Source organism: Triticum dicoccoides, chromosome 3B, assembly GCF_002162155.2.
Source record: "Triticum dicoccoides isolate Atlit2015 ecotype Zavitan chromosome 3B, WEW_v2.0, whole genome shotgun sequence".
NCBI lineage: Eukaryota > Viridiplantae > Streptophyta > Magnoliopsida > Poales > Poaceae > Triticum > Triticum dicoccoides.
Genome location: NC_041385.1, coordinates 785,961,177 through 785,975,658, shown reverse-complemented (window position 1 = coordinate 785,975,658; position 14,482 = coordinate 785,961,177). Strand labels below are relative to the sequence as shown.

Sequence of the window (14,482 nt, the reverse complement as noted above, 5' to 3'; positions counted from 1 at the left end):
AACACCTTCAGCGGGAACACGTCTTCTGCACAGGAAAGCGCACTCTCAGACAAAGTAAGAGGAAAGTAAATTTTCTTCAGAAGAAAACATATTCTGAGACTGCGTTTCCACTTAACCTAGCGCCTAGGCCCGGGCAGGGTCAACGCCTGAGACGTCGACATGTGGGGTCGAGGAGAGAGAGGGGGCCGGTCTGGCCAGATTGTCGCCCTCATCCTCGCTGCCCCAACCAGAAGCATAGGATAGGGGAGGGCACGACGCCGGTGACTGCCCCGGCGGCTCCGGCAGTCCCTAGCCGAGCCGAGGCCACCGGCAAGACCGGCAAGGAGCACCACATCCATCCTGCCAGGACATGGACGCCGAGGTGGAGTGGGACATCGGCTTCTTCGCGTGCAAGTAGGAGGACAGGGACGTCGTCGTCCGGCGGGTCCCGAAGGTACAAGCGGTCCCCGACGGAGTTCTGGCTACTGGCAAACTCAGTGGGCCGACTCACGCCCGCCTGGGCCACCCATCCTTGCCGTCCAGCTCTCAACCGAGCAGGACACAAGAAGTGGCGGGCGGTGGCTTCGGGCGAACTTGGGCACGTGGCCACGGGCACTCCGGCGATGAAACAAGTGGAGGGGAAAGTGAGCCGGAGTGGGGGTGACCTACTGGCGGAGGAGAAGAGGGGGGAGGAGCTCTGCCTGGCCAGAATCGAGGTAAGACCGACGACGGCCATGGTGGCCAAGAAGAGGAGGAGGGAGCTCCGGTGGTCAGGGAGGGCCGTGGAGAGGATTGAGAGGTGCGGAGGGGCTCGAGGAGGCTTATTATAGCACCGGGGAGGCTTCAGGAGGGCTCGGGAGAGCTCGGGATAGCCAACAATGGAGGTCAGAGCAGCTGCAGGTCATGTGCGCAGCTGCCGGCACGCGACGACAATGAAACAGGAGAGGGGCAAAGCACAGGGCGATGAAATCAATCACAGGGGAGCTACTAGACATGGATGAGCGTCGAGACGAGGAGGAAGAGGGCGGCTACAGGGCACGCGGTCGGCCAGAGCGCGTGATTTGGCTGGTCTACCCCGTGGTCACCTCATGAACTGGCGCATGTTGTGCGCTCTGTCCAGGAAAATCATGTCCAGTAGATGGACCTTGCTACCGTTAGTGAAAACGAAGAAAGAATTTGGTCCAGGGGCAAAGAAGAGATTAGCACCGAGCTCTTAACATTTCAGCAACAACTTGTTTGATGTGAATTGTGAGAACTAGAACAGTGGAATAACTCTGGGCTTTGTCCTAGCTTGATCACAAGCTATGGTAACTGTGCTGGCCAAATATCAGACGAAATGGAGGAGTCTAGATGAGGGTTGCTGTAGAACGTGACCCATTGGTCCAATTTGGATATTTTGAAATAGCACTCAAATGCTAAATGGGATTGAGCTGAAAATTGGCAAGGCATAGTGGTATGGATATATAAGGATGCTATAAAAGTTCCATACTATTTGGATTTGCCAAAATAGTACTTGCTTCACAAAGCATCTCTCTGGACAGGAACTTAGGAAAAACGCACAGGGAAAATGGCTAGATGAAGTGAGTCCAAATTTGGTGGAGAGAGTTTATATAGGTAGGAGCATGTTCTGGTAAATTTTCAGCTTAAATGAAGCAATATAAAATATAGTTGCTTCACAACCTCAAAATCTGACCAGAAACCAAGATTTGATGCTGAGCTCACATAGAGTGATGAAATGAGCCCAAATACTGAGGAGAGTGATGATTTGATCGTATGAAGGATCTTGCAAAATTTCAACTGATTTGGATTATCCTAGCTAGTACTTCCTTTACAAAGGCTTCCCTCAGACTGGAACTTTGGAAATTTGCTAAGGAAGTTTCACTAGGCAAATCAAGTTGAATTTTGGCATGGGGCAATGATATGGAAAGGAAACAATGTCCAAAAAATTTGGGGTCAATCAAGCAAAGATAAATGACACTTCCTTATCAAAAAGCCACTTATGGCATAATAAGAAAAGGAATATTTGTGAATTATCTTTAATGATGACAAGGAAGGGTTTTGACCAATATATTAAATAGCACGCTATTTCGCCGTTATAACGCGGTTATAGCATATTTGGAAGGGAGACGTTACGTTTTGGCAAAATCGGATGCTACGGCGCTAATCATGTAATTAGCGTGCTACACACGCTATAACGTTGTAACGTTGTAACGTTATAACGTGCAGACCATGAAAAACTGTAATAAGCACAGCCCAGCAGACCCAGCAGGTCAAAACCAACCCACGACCACTAGCTTTCTCACTCCTTTTATCAGATTCTCCCACTAGATTTCTCACTCCTTTTATCAGATGCATATATTGCTTGCTCCTATGAAAAATTTAGTTGCTTAAATACTTTATTTCTAGATATATTTGAATTTTTTTGCAAACGCTATTTTGAAATATAGCACGCTATTAGCGCGCTATAACTTTGTAGCATTTAGAGAAGGGCCTCGCTATATTTTGTAGCGCGCTATTTAAAATATTGGTTTTGACATATTTGTGGAATATTTGGGAATTTGGGGAATTTTGTGGTTTCACAACCTACCTTTAATAGAAAAAGGAATATTCCCAATAAAAAGGATATTTGGATTGGGCTAGGATGAAAATGACAAGGTCTATGAAGAGTTTTGAGGATGACAAGCCACTTGGGAGAGGAATCAAGGGTGATCTCTCCAGGTTTCAAGACCACATAGCCATAGAAAATCAATTCATAGCAGAAATTCAAAGAAAATCAAAATAAAAAGAAAGGGCCAAAAATCAGGGTGTGCCACCAACGGTCATCGGCAAGAAGTGTCCTCGCATAGACGATGTCACGGGGCCATCAAACAACAATAATAAGAAGAAGGACTAAACTAAGCAGACTATATATATATATTGATTCTTTATCTCTGCTTCCCCTGTAAATCTCATCGCAGATGGTTAGTAATAAGTATTCGACAGACATCTTTTACATTATCGCCCACAAGTTGGTTTCTTGAATTGTGTGCCCTATCGAGCGCACAATTCACAACAAAAAATCATATGCGTTATCTATAATTATCACACACAATTCTGATTACCGACCTGTTTGCCGGTTATCACATACGTGTTGTTTTGCCGGATCATTTGCGTACTTCTAGATCATCAAAAATAGTTCATCCGACAGAACTGTATGCTGTTTATCACACACATACCTTGATATGGATGTCTGTTTCTGTCATTCTGGCCCATCAAAACAGTTTGTATGGATCAATTGTATGCCAAATATCGCAAACACAACTCTAATCTGAATTGTGTATGATGACTCCACCATTGCAAATGGTTCGTGTTATTGGGGACAATTTTATTATGACGTCGTTTGCGATTAATGCATCGCACAAAGTTTCGTCGAAGGGTCTTTGATTGTAGTATCGCGTTAGCAGCATCCTGCAGTAGTTCTCATTGCAAGCAACAAGAGGGGTTGTGAGCCATTCACATGCACACACTCAATTACCAATAAAGGTGTCTGATGGTCCCTTGAGTCAGCCATCCAAAAAGATGGGAAGCCACCAGCGATGAGTATGCTTGGGCTGGGGATGATCCCCCAGAAGTGCAGATCTTTGAATCACAAACGGTTCACAAATATATCATGAAAAGATTCCAACTCCACACAGATCAAACCAACAAAAGCAACATGACACAATAACATAAACTCACCAGATCTGAAAAATCAAATATATGAGTACATCGAACTCTCTGTCTTCATGGCACCACCACAAAGAACTAGAGTAACCTGTGTGCCTGGTCATGCCTTCTTGAGGGATACCGCTAGCATTGGTCGTGGGCTTTTGGCAAGATCGACTTGCAAGCTGCCTTCCAAGATCCAGCGTCGCTCCAAGGTCCTCACGAATTCATCCATGACTTCTCCAAAATGATGGACTATTATCGGCTCAAATATGGCTCTGGTTACACCAGCAAACCTGCTTGGGACCACAAGTGCGCTGTCCAGACCAACAAAAGGATTGTTCACCTGCATCTCAGTGATTGAAAATGTGCCTTCATCTTGGATGATCTCCCTCAGCTCTTTGTTGGAAGGTTCATACACAGGCAAATAGAAAGAGTCAAAGTTTGCTTTGTCGATTACACCCTGTCAAAAGCAGACCAAAAGATTTGGTGGTCAAATACTCGGTGTTTGTTAGCAAATTATAAAAATACTATACTAGAAAAAACCATACCTCTGAGACCATGACGCTTAGAATCTGAGCTATGAATTCCCAGAGGGGAGAGAATTCGGGGGTGATTACATCAGAATCCCTCCCTACAAGAGAAACAACCATCCGGCCTCCTGGGATCATTTCTTTCGCCCTCAGCTCGAGGAAACGTGTAAAATCTTTCCTGAACTGTTGTGCATAAGCCTGAAGAACCATTGGGCGCCTTTCAAGCCTGGTATGCTCGTCAATGTCATACGCCGGGATCTGGTTCCTTGTCAGACCTTCAGGAGCCTGTAAGGTAAATAAGGTTCTGCTTACGGAAATAACAAGTAAAGCAACAAATCGAGCAGTTTTAAACTCACACCTGTGAGAGCCAATGCAGGCTGTTCGACGAGCAGACAAGATGCAAGGAACCACTAGTGAAGAGCCTCTCGTAAAACGACCCGGGTAAAACCCCAGTCATGACAATAGATTTGTTGCTTCGACGTAGCGTGACCAAGCTCTTCAGCACCATGTTGAAGTCGTTGTCAGGCAGATCGTTGAGGAGGACAGACACTTCGGGAGGTGGCTGTAAGAACTGGTGGTAGTGATTGTGGATGGCCTCTATGGCAATCGACACTAGCGCTATCGCGTTTGGGCCAGAGGAGCAACCCAGGTCGGCAATCACCATATTTGTGGGCAACAAGGTGCTAGTGCTGGGGCATAAATCGAGGATAGCCGCTTCTATCAGGGGCTTCATCCTCTTCTGCTCACCATTCTGTAATCGACATCGAGGTACAGTTTCAGAAATTGTGGTCCTTATAATATTCTCATTCTTCTTTAAAATGTTCCCAACCATGTGTGAAGAAATTCTTGATGGAATTGTCGATGGAAGCCAGGTGTCAACAACATAGTGAGTTAATCTGGAGGAATAAATATATATATACCTGAACAAAGGAGTTGCGAGCATAGCTTGTTTCCCCTTGTCCTTGATTCATATGCACCATCAACATGGACGCCATTGCCAGCTTCTTGGAGCAGGACTAACCTCAGTCACCTCCAGATTAAAACTATGTGAAGGAACCAGCTTATAGTAGCTAGCTGGAATGGCCTGGCTCGCATATATATACCCGATCACGATCGCATGCTGCGGAATAATTGTCGCCTTATTGAGATCCGAATTTTTGGAAACAGTCACGCCGCGGAAAAGTTGCCGCTTTAATGAGATCCAATTTTAGGGAATATCTGACACCTTTTAATGGCTTTCCGATCGCGTGTGGTCGAACTGTTGGCGCTTTAATGGGCTCCGATTTTACTCCTACAACGTATTTTTCTGATGTCGTGATTAATGACTTTCCTGTCATGCGCCCCGAAATTATTTATGCTTTAATGGGATCCGATTTTGTAGGAAATGTTTCCATGGTGCAATAAGGCTGGTCGTAATGGGAGTATAATAAACGGTATAATACATGCCAACTAAACTTTTTAAATGACGTGGCACATAATTAAATGAGAATCTAAGATACTAACTTATAATACTATGCATTATCAAAATATTAAATGTTGTACTATTTTGTGTCATGCATGTCAAATAATAAGGCAACCTAAGATACTAACTTATGATAATATGCATTACGAAAATAGTATCATACACTAGTATCATATGCATGATACTAGTATATGATACTCCTATTACAACCAACCTAAATAGCTCATCGCACGCTGCGGAATAATTGCTGCTTTAATGAGATTTGCTTTTTTGGAAACGGTCAGACCGCGGAATAATTGCCGTTTGTAATGAGATGCAATTTTAGGGAATAGCTGACACCTTTTAATGACTTTTTGATCTTTAATGAGCTCTGATTTTACAACGTATTTTTCTGATGTCGTGATTCATGACTTTCCTGTCATGCACCCCAATTTTTTTTACGATTTAATGGGATCCGATTTTCTAGGAAATTTCTATGGTGCGATAAATAGCCAATCACACGCTGTGGAATGATTGTCGCTTTAATGAGATATGATTTTTTGGAAATAGTCACGCCGCAGAATAATTGCGGCTTTAATGAGATCCAAATTTAGAGAATGGCTGACACCATTTAATGACTTTCTGATTGCGTGCCGTGGGATTATTGGCGCTTTAATGGGCTCCGATTTTACAACGTATTTTTATGATATCGCGATTAATGAATTTTCTATCATGTGCCCCAAAATTATTATGCTTTAGTGGAATCAGATTTTGTTGGAATTTTTTATATGGTGCAATAAATAGCTAAAAATGGTTGTAGTAGCCGGCAGTGGCGTAGCCACAGGGTGGCCAGGGTGGTCCATGGACCACCCTGGGATTTGGCCCACCATCAGCCCATGAGTAATATTTTTTAGCATTCAGAGAGAGAGAGAGAGAGAAAACATAGGCCAGCTACGGGAGCCACATTACCATTTCCAAGTACTTGCACAAGGCTAATCTGCCTGCTGATCGTTCTCAACTTCCGTTCCTGACTAAATATATGGAGATGCAACTTATTCTGAGCTTCGACGCTCCTGATTCCTCCTGAATGGCTACAGCTAGCTAGCAGAGACAACATGGCACGGGGTAACGCAGGCGGCCGGCAGCATGCTGCAGGTAGAGGGGTTGGTTTCCCGGTGTTGTGTGGCATCCGGCAGTAGAAGGCAGGGTGTCGGGGTGTGTGTGTGTGGGGGGTGGGGGGCTTGAGCCGCTGAACAAGTGCACCGACCGACCGATGTCAACACATCTATTCTTTTTAAGTTCTCATCTCTTTCCAGGTATGTTCTCAATTTTTCCTTTCATGGTTTGAATAAGCTTAACTGAGAGTGCAAATCTCAACCTTTTTTTGCTTTCTGGGTTTGTCTATATTAATGCTTGAACTGGAAATTGATTATAATAGATTCACTCTGATTGAGAGTTTCACTGATTAAAAGATACTCCCTCCGTACGAAAAAGTTTGTCCCAAGTTTGTCCCTCAAATAGATGTATCTATCACTAACTTGTTGCTAGATACATCTATTTGAGGGACAAGTTTTTTTGGACGGAGCGAGTATTATAGAAATGTTGCAAAAAGAAGAGGGTTGGAGACATTGCATCCTTTTATTGATTTGTGCTTTTGATAAATTCTATATTCAAAAGATAGCATGTTGTGTTCTTGTCCAAAAAATTGTGTCAGTTGGACCACCCTGGATCGAAATCCTGGCTACGCCACTGGTAGCCGGGAATCAAAGCCAATCAAACAAAAACAACCAACTAGGCTAGATCAATTTGTTGGTTGGTCACAAGGTACACAGTACTTATTCTCAAATCTCAATACGAGTTTCTCAAAGGAATGGAACCAACAGTCTCATTGTTCTCAATTACTTTAAGTTGTGCATCCAAGTTTTTCCGCATGTTTCTGTTGGGGAACGTAGTAATTTTAAAATTTTCCTACGATCACGGAAGATCTATTTTTAGGTGATGCATAGCAACGAGAGGGGAGAGTGTTGTCTACGTACCCTCGTAGACCGAAAGCGGAAGCGTTACGACAACGCGGTTGATGTACTCATACGTCTTCACGATCCGACCGATCCTAGCACCGAAGGTATGGCACCTCCGCGATCTGCACACGTTTAGGTCGGTGACGTCTCACGAACTCTAGATCCAGTTGAGGTCGAGGGAGAGTTTCCTCAGCACGATGGCGTGGTGACGGTGATGATGAAGTTACTGACGCAGGGCTTCGCCTAAGCACTACGACGATATGACCGAGGTGTGTAACTGTGGAGGGGGCACCGCACACGGCTAAAACAATTGTCAACTTGTGTGTTCTAGGGTGTCCCCTTGCCCCCGTATATGAAGGAGCAAGGGGGGACGCCGGCCGGCCCCTGTAGGGCGCGCCCCAAGTAGGATTCCTACTAGGAATCCTATTCCTAGTAGGTTTCCAACAAGGGAAGAGAGGGGGAAGGAAGGAGAGGGAAAGAGGGAGAAGGAAAGGGGAGGCGCCACCCCCCTTCCCTTGTCCTATTCGAACTCAAGGGGGGGGGGGACAGCCCTTGTACGACCCTCCTCTCTCTCCACTACGGCCCATCAAGGCCCACTAGTTCCTTCGGGGGGTTTCGGTAACCCTCCGACACTCCGGTTTTATCCGAAACTTCTCCGAAACACTTCCGGTGTCCGAATACAGTCGTCATATATATCAATCTTTATGTCTCGATCATTTCAAGACTCCTCGTCATGAACGTGATCAAATCCGGGACTCCGAACAATCTTCGGTACATCATATCACATAAACTCATAATACCAACCGTCATCGAACGTTAAGCGTGCGGACCCTACGGGTTCGAGAACTATGTAGACATGACCGAGACACGACTCTGGTCAATAACCAATAGCGGAACCTGGATGCTCATATTGGTTCCTACATATTCTACGAAGATCTTTATTGGTCAAACCGCATAACAACATACGTTGTTCCCTTTGTCATCGGTATGTTACTTGCCCGAGATTCGGTCGTCGGTATCTCAATACCTAGTTCAATCCCATTATCGGCAAGTCTCTTTACTCGTTCCGTAGTACTTCATCCTGCAACTAACTCATTAGTCACAATGCTAGCAAGGCTTAGTATTACTGAGAGGGCCAGAGATACCTCTCCTAAACACGGAGTGACAAATCCTAATCTCGATCTATGCCAACCCAACAAACACGTTCTGAGACACCTGTAGAGCACCTTTATAATCAGTCATTTATGTTGTGATGTTTGGTAGCACACAAAGTGTTCCTCCGGTATTCGGGAGTTGCATAATCTCATAGTCTGAGGAACTTGTATAAGTCATGAAGAAAGGAGTAGCAATGAAACTAACATGATTATAATGCTAAGCTAACGGATGGGTCATGTCCATCACATCATTCTTCTAATGATGTGATCCCGTTTATCAAATGACAACACATGTCTATGGTTAGGAAACATACCATCTTTGATTAACGAGCTAGTCAAGTAGAGGCATATTAGGGACTATATATTTTCTCTATGTATTCACACATGTACTAAGTTTCCGGTTAATACAATTCTAGCATGAATAATAAACATTTATCATGAATTAATAAAATAAATAATAACTTTATTATTGCCTCTAGGGCATATTTCCTTCAGTTTCATACCATTTACATGGTTCAAAAAAGTTATTTAAGCATCCCCATAATTTCTGTGTAAATAGCATGGTAATGTTGGGTAACGTAGCAGAAATTCAAAATTTTCTACGCATCACCAAGATCAATCTATGGAGTAATCTAGAAACGAGGGGAAGGGGAGTGCATCTACATACCCTTGTAGATCGCTAAGAGGAAGCGTTCAAGTGAACGGGGCTGATGGAGTCGTACTCGTCGTGATCCAAATCACCGATGATCCTAGCGCTGAACGGACGTCAGCTCCGCGTTCAACACACATACGGTTGGGAGAGACATCTCCTCCTTCTTGATCCAGCAAGGGAAGGAGAGGTTGATGGAGATTCAGCAGCACGACAGCGTGGTGGTGGAAGTAGCGGGATCCCGGCAGGGCTTCACCAAGCGCAAGCGGGGAGAAAGAGGTGTCACGGGAGGGAGGGAGGCGCCAGGGACTCAGGTGCGGCTGCCCTCCCTCCCATCCACTATATATAGGGGCCTAGGGGGGGCGCCGGCCCCTTGTAGATCCCATCTAGGGAGGGGGCGGCTACCCTAGGGGTGGCTTGGCCTCCAAGCCAAGTGGAGGCGCCCCCACCCCTTAGGGTTTCCTACCCTAGGCGCATGGGAGGCCCAAGGGGGGGGCACACCAGTCCACCAGGGGCTAGTTCCCACGCCCCTTCAGCCCATGGGGCCCTCCGGGATAGGTGGCCCCACCCGGTGGACCCCCGGGACCCTTCCGGTGGTCCCGGTACAATATTGATGCCCCCGAAACTTTCCCGGTGGCCGAAAGTGGACTTCCTATATATAAATCTTTACCTCCGGACCATTCGGGAACTCCTCGTGACATCCGAGATCTCATCCGTGACTCCGAACAACTTTCGGGTTACCGCATACTAATATCTATACAACCCTAGTGTCATCGAACCTTAAGTGTGTAGACCCTACGGGTTCGGGAACCATGGAGACATGACCGAGACAACTCTCCGGCCAATAACCAACAGCGGGATCTGGATACCCATGTGGGGATTCAATCAATCTCGTATTCAATTCCCTTTGTCTACCGGTATAGTACTTGCCCGAGATTCGATCGTCGGTATCCCGATACCTTGTTCAATCTCGTTACCGGCAAGTCTATTTACTCGTTCCATAACACATCATCCCGTGATCAACTCCTTGGTCACATTATGCACATTATGATGATGTCCTACCGAGTGGGCCCAAAGATACCTCTCCGTCACACGGAGTGACAAATCCCAGTCTTGATTCGTGCCAACCAAACAGACACTTTCGGAGATACCCGTAGTGCACCTTTATAGCCACCCAGTTACGTTGTGACATTTGGTACACCCAAAGCATTCCTATGGTATCCGGGAGTTGCACAATCTCATGGTCTAAGGAAATGATACTTGACATTAGAAAAGCTTTAGCATACGAACTACACGATCTTTGTGCTAGGCTTAGGATTGGGTCTTGTCCATCACATCATTCTCCTAATGATGTGATCCTATTATCAACGACATCCAATGTCCATGGTTAGGAAACCGTAACCATCTATTGATCAATGAGCTAGTCAACTAGAGGCTTACTAGGGACATGGTGTTGTCTATGTATCCACACATGTATCTGAGTTTCCTATCAATACAGTTATAGCATGGATAATAAATGATTATCATGAACAAGGAAATATAATAATAACTAATTTATTATTGCCTCTAGGGCATATTTCCAACAGTCTCCCACTTGCACTAGAGTCAATAATCTAGTTCACATCGCCATGTGATTAACACTCACAGGTCACATCGCCATGTGACCAACATCCAAAGAGTTTACTAGAATCAATAATCTAGTTCACATCACTATGTGATTAACACTCAATGAGTTCTTGGTTTGATCATGTTATGCTTGTGAGAGAGGTTGTAGTCAATGGGTCTGCAATATTCAGATCCCTATGTATTTCGCAAAACTTTATGTCATATCATAGATGCTGCTACCACGTTCCACTTGGAGCTATTCCAAATTGTTGCTCCATTATACGTATCCGGTATCTCTACTCAGAGCTATCCGGATAGGTGTTAAGCTTGCATCGACGCAACTCTTTATGTCGAACTCTTTATCACCTCCATAACCGAGAAACATATCCTTATTCCTCTAAGGATAATTTTTTGACCGCTATCTGGTGATCCACTCCTTGATCACCTTTGTACCCTCTTGCCAGACATGTGGCAAGGCACACATCAGGTGCAGTACACAGCATAGCATACTATGGAGCCTACGTCTAAGCATAGGGGACGACCTTCATCCTTTTTCTCTATTCTACCGTGGTCAGGTCTTGAGTCTTACTCAACACTGACACCTTATAACACAGCCAAGAACTCCTTCTCTGCCGATCTATTTTGAACTCCTTCAAAATCTTGTCATGGTGCGTACTCATTTGAATGTACTATCAAGCGATTTTGATCTATCCTTATAGATCTTGATGCTTAATATTCAAGTAGCTTAATCCAGGTTTTCCCTTGAAAACACTTTTCAAACAACCCTATATGCTTTCTAGAAACTCTACATCATTTCTGATCAACAATATGTCAACAACATATACTCATCAGAAATTCTATAGTGCTCCCACTCACTTCTTTCGAAATACAAGTTTCTCATAAACTTTGTATAAACCCAAAATCTTTGATCATCTCATCAAAGTGTATATTCCAACTCCAAGATGCTTACTCCAGTCCTTAGAAGGATTGCTGGAACTTTGTATACTTGTTAGCATCTTTTAGGATTGACAAAAACCTTCTGGTTGTATCACATGCAACCTTTCCTCAAGAAAATTTTCGAGGAAACAATGTTTGACATCCTATCTGCAAGATTTCATAAATAATGCAGTAACTGCTAATAAGATTCCAATAGACTCTTAGCGTCACTACGAGTGAGAAAGTCTCATCATAGTCAACTCCTTGAACTTGTCGGAAACATCATAGCAACAAGCTGAGCTTTCTTAATGGTGACACATACCATCATTGTCTGTCTTCCCTCTTAGAATCCATCTGTACCCAACAGCCTTACGAACACTAAGTAGTTCTTCCAAAGTCTACACTTTGTTTTCATACATGGATCCTCTCTCAGATTTTATGGCCTCGAGCCATTTGCCGGAATCCGGGCCCACCATCGCTTCTCCATAGCTCATAGGTTCATTGTTGTCTAACAACATGACCTCCTAAGACAGGATTACGTACCACTCTGAAGCAGTACGCATCCTTGTCAACCTACGAGGTTTGGTAGTGAATTGATCCGAAGTTTCATGATCACTATCATAAGCTTCCACTTCAATTGGTGTAGGTGCCACAGGAACAACTCCCTGTGCCTTGCTACACACTAGTTGAAGTGACGGTTCAATAACCTCATCAAGTCTCCACCATCCTCCCACTCAATTCTTTTGAGAGAAACTTTTTCTCGAGAAAGGACCCGTTTCTAGAAACAATCAGTCTTGCTCCCGGGTCTGAAATAGGAGGTATACCCAACTGTTTTGGGTATTCTATGAAGATGCATTTATCCGCTTTGGGTTTGAGCTTATCAGCCTGAATTTTTTTCCCGCATAAGCGTCGTAGCCCCAAACTTTTAAGAAACGACAGCTTAGGTTTCTCCAAACCATATTTCATATGGTGTCGCCTCAACGGAATTGCGTGGTGCCCTATTTAAAAGTGAATGCGGTTGTCTCTAATGCCTAACCCATGAACGATAGTGGTAATTCGATAAGAGACATCATGGTATGCCCCATATCCAATAGGGTGCATCTGTGATGTTCAGACACACCATCACACTATGGTGTTCCAGGCGGTGTTAGTTGTGAAACAATTTCCACAATGTGTCAATTGTGTACCAAACTCGCAACTCGGATATTCATCTCTATGATCATATCATAGACATTTTATCCTCTTGTCACGAAGATCTTCAACTTCACTCTGAAATTACTTGAACCTTTCAATAATTCAGACTTGTGTTTCATCAAGTAAATATACTCAACATCTACTCGAATCATCTGTGAAGTAAGAACATAACAATATCCACTGCGTGCCTCAGCACTCATTGGACTGCACATATCAAAATGTATTACTTCTAACAAGTTGCTTTCTTGTTCCATTTTACTGAAAACGAGGCTTTCAGTCATCTTGCCCATATGGTATGATTTGCATGTCTCAAGTGATTCAAAATCAAGTGAGTCCAAACGGTCGATCTACATGGAGTTTCTTCATGCGTATATACCAATATACATGGTTCACATGTCTCAATCTTTTCAAAAATGAGTGAGTCCAAAGATCCATCAACATGGAGCTTCTTCATGCGTTTTATACCAATATGACTCAAATGGCAGTGCCACAAGTAGGTGGCACTATATCATTACTATCTTATATCTTTTGGCATTAACATGTGTATCACTACGATCGAGATTCAACAAACCATTCATTTTAGGTGCAAGACCATTGAAGGTATTATTCAAATAAACAGAGTAACCATTATTCTCCTTGAATGAATAACCGTATTGCGATAAACATAATCCAATCATGTCTATGCTCAACGCAAACACCAAATAACAATTATTTAGGTTTAACACCAATCTCGATGGTAGAGGGAGCATGCGATGCTTGATCACATCAACCTTGGAAACACTTCCAACATATATCGTCATCTCACCTTTAGCTAGTCTCCGTTTATCCCATAGCTTTTTATTTCGAGTTACTAACACTTAGCAACTGAACCGGTATATAATACCCTGGTGCTACTAGGAGTACTAGTAAAGTACACATTAATATAATGTATATCCAATATACTTCTATCGATCTTGCCAGCCTTTCTCATCTACCAAGTATCTAGGGTATTTCCGCTTTAGTGACCATTCCCCTGATATCAGAAGCACTTAGTCTAGGGTTTGGGTTCAACCTTGGGTTTCTTCACTAGAGCAGCAAATGATTTGCCGTTTCATGAAGTATCCCTTCTTGCCCTTTCCCTTCTTGAAACTAGTGGTTTTACTAACCATCAACAATTGATGCTCTTACTCGATTTCTACTTTCGCGGTGTCAAACGTCGCGAATTGATCAAGGATCATCATGTCTATCCCTGATATGTTATAGTTCATCACGAAGATCTAATAGCTTGGTGGCAGTGACTATGGAGAACC

At 44.0% G+C, this 14,482-nt stretch overlaps 1 protein-coding gene across 1 annotated transcript; it reads right to left on the bottom strand.

Annotated features, from left to right (window-relative positions):
- Positions 1–3,654: 3,654 nt before the first annotated feature.
- LOC119282249 (jasmonate O-methyltransferase-like) lies at positions 3,655–5,191 on the bottom strand. Its single transcript, XM_037562545.1, has 4 exons — positions 5,117–5,191; positions 4,555–4,947; positions 4,215–4,481; positions 3,655–4,126 (listed from the first exon to the last, which is right to left on the bottom strand). Exons 1-4 carry the CDS (start codon positions 5,189–5,191, stop codon positions 3,785–3,787), a joined length of 1,077 nt encoding a protein of 358 aa, XP_037418442.1. The 3' UTR covers positions 3,655–3,784.
- Positions 5,192–14,482: the final 9,291 nt, after the last annotated feature.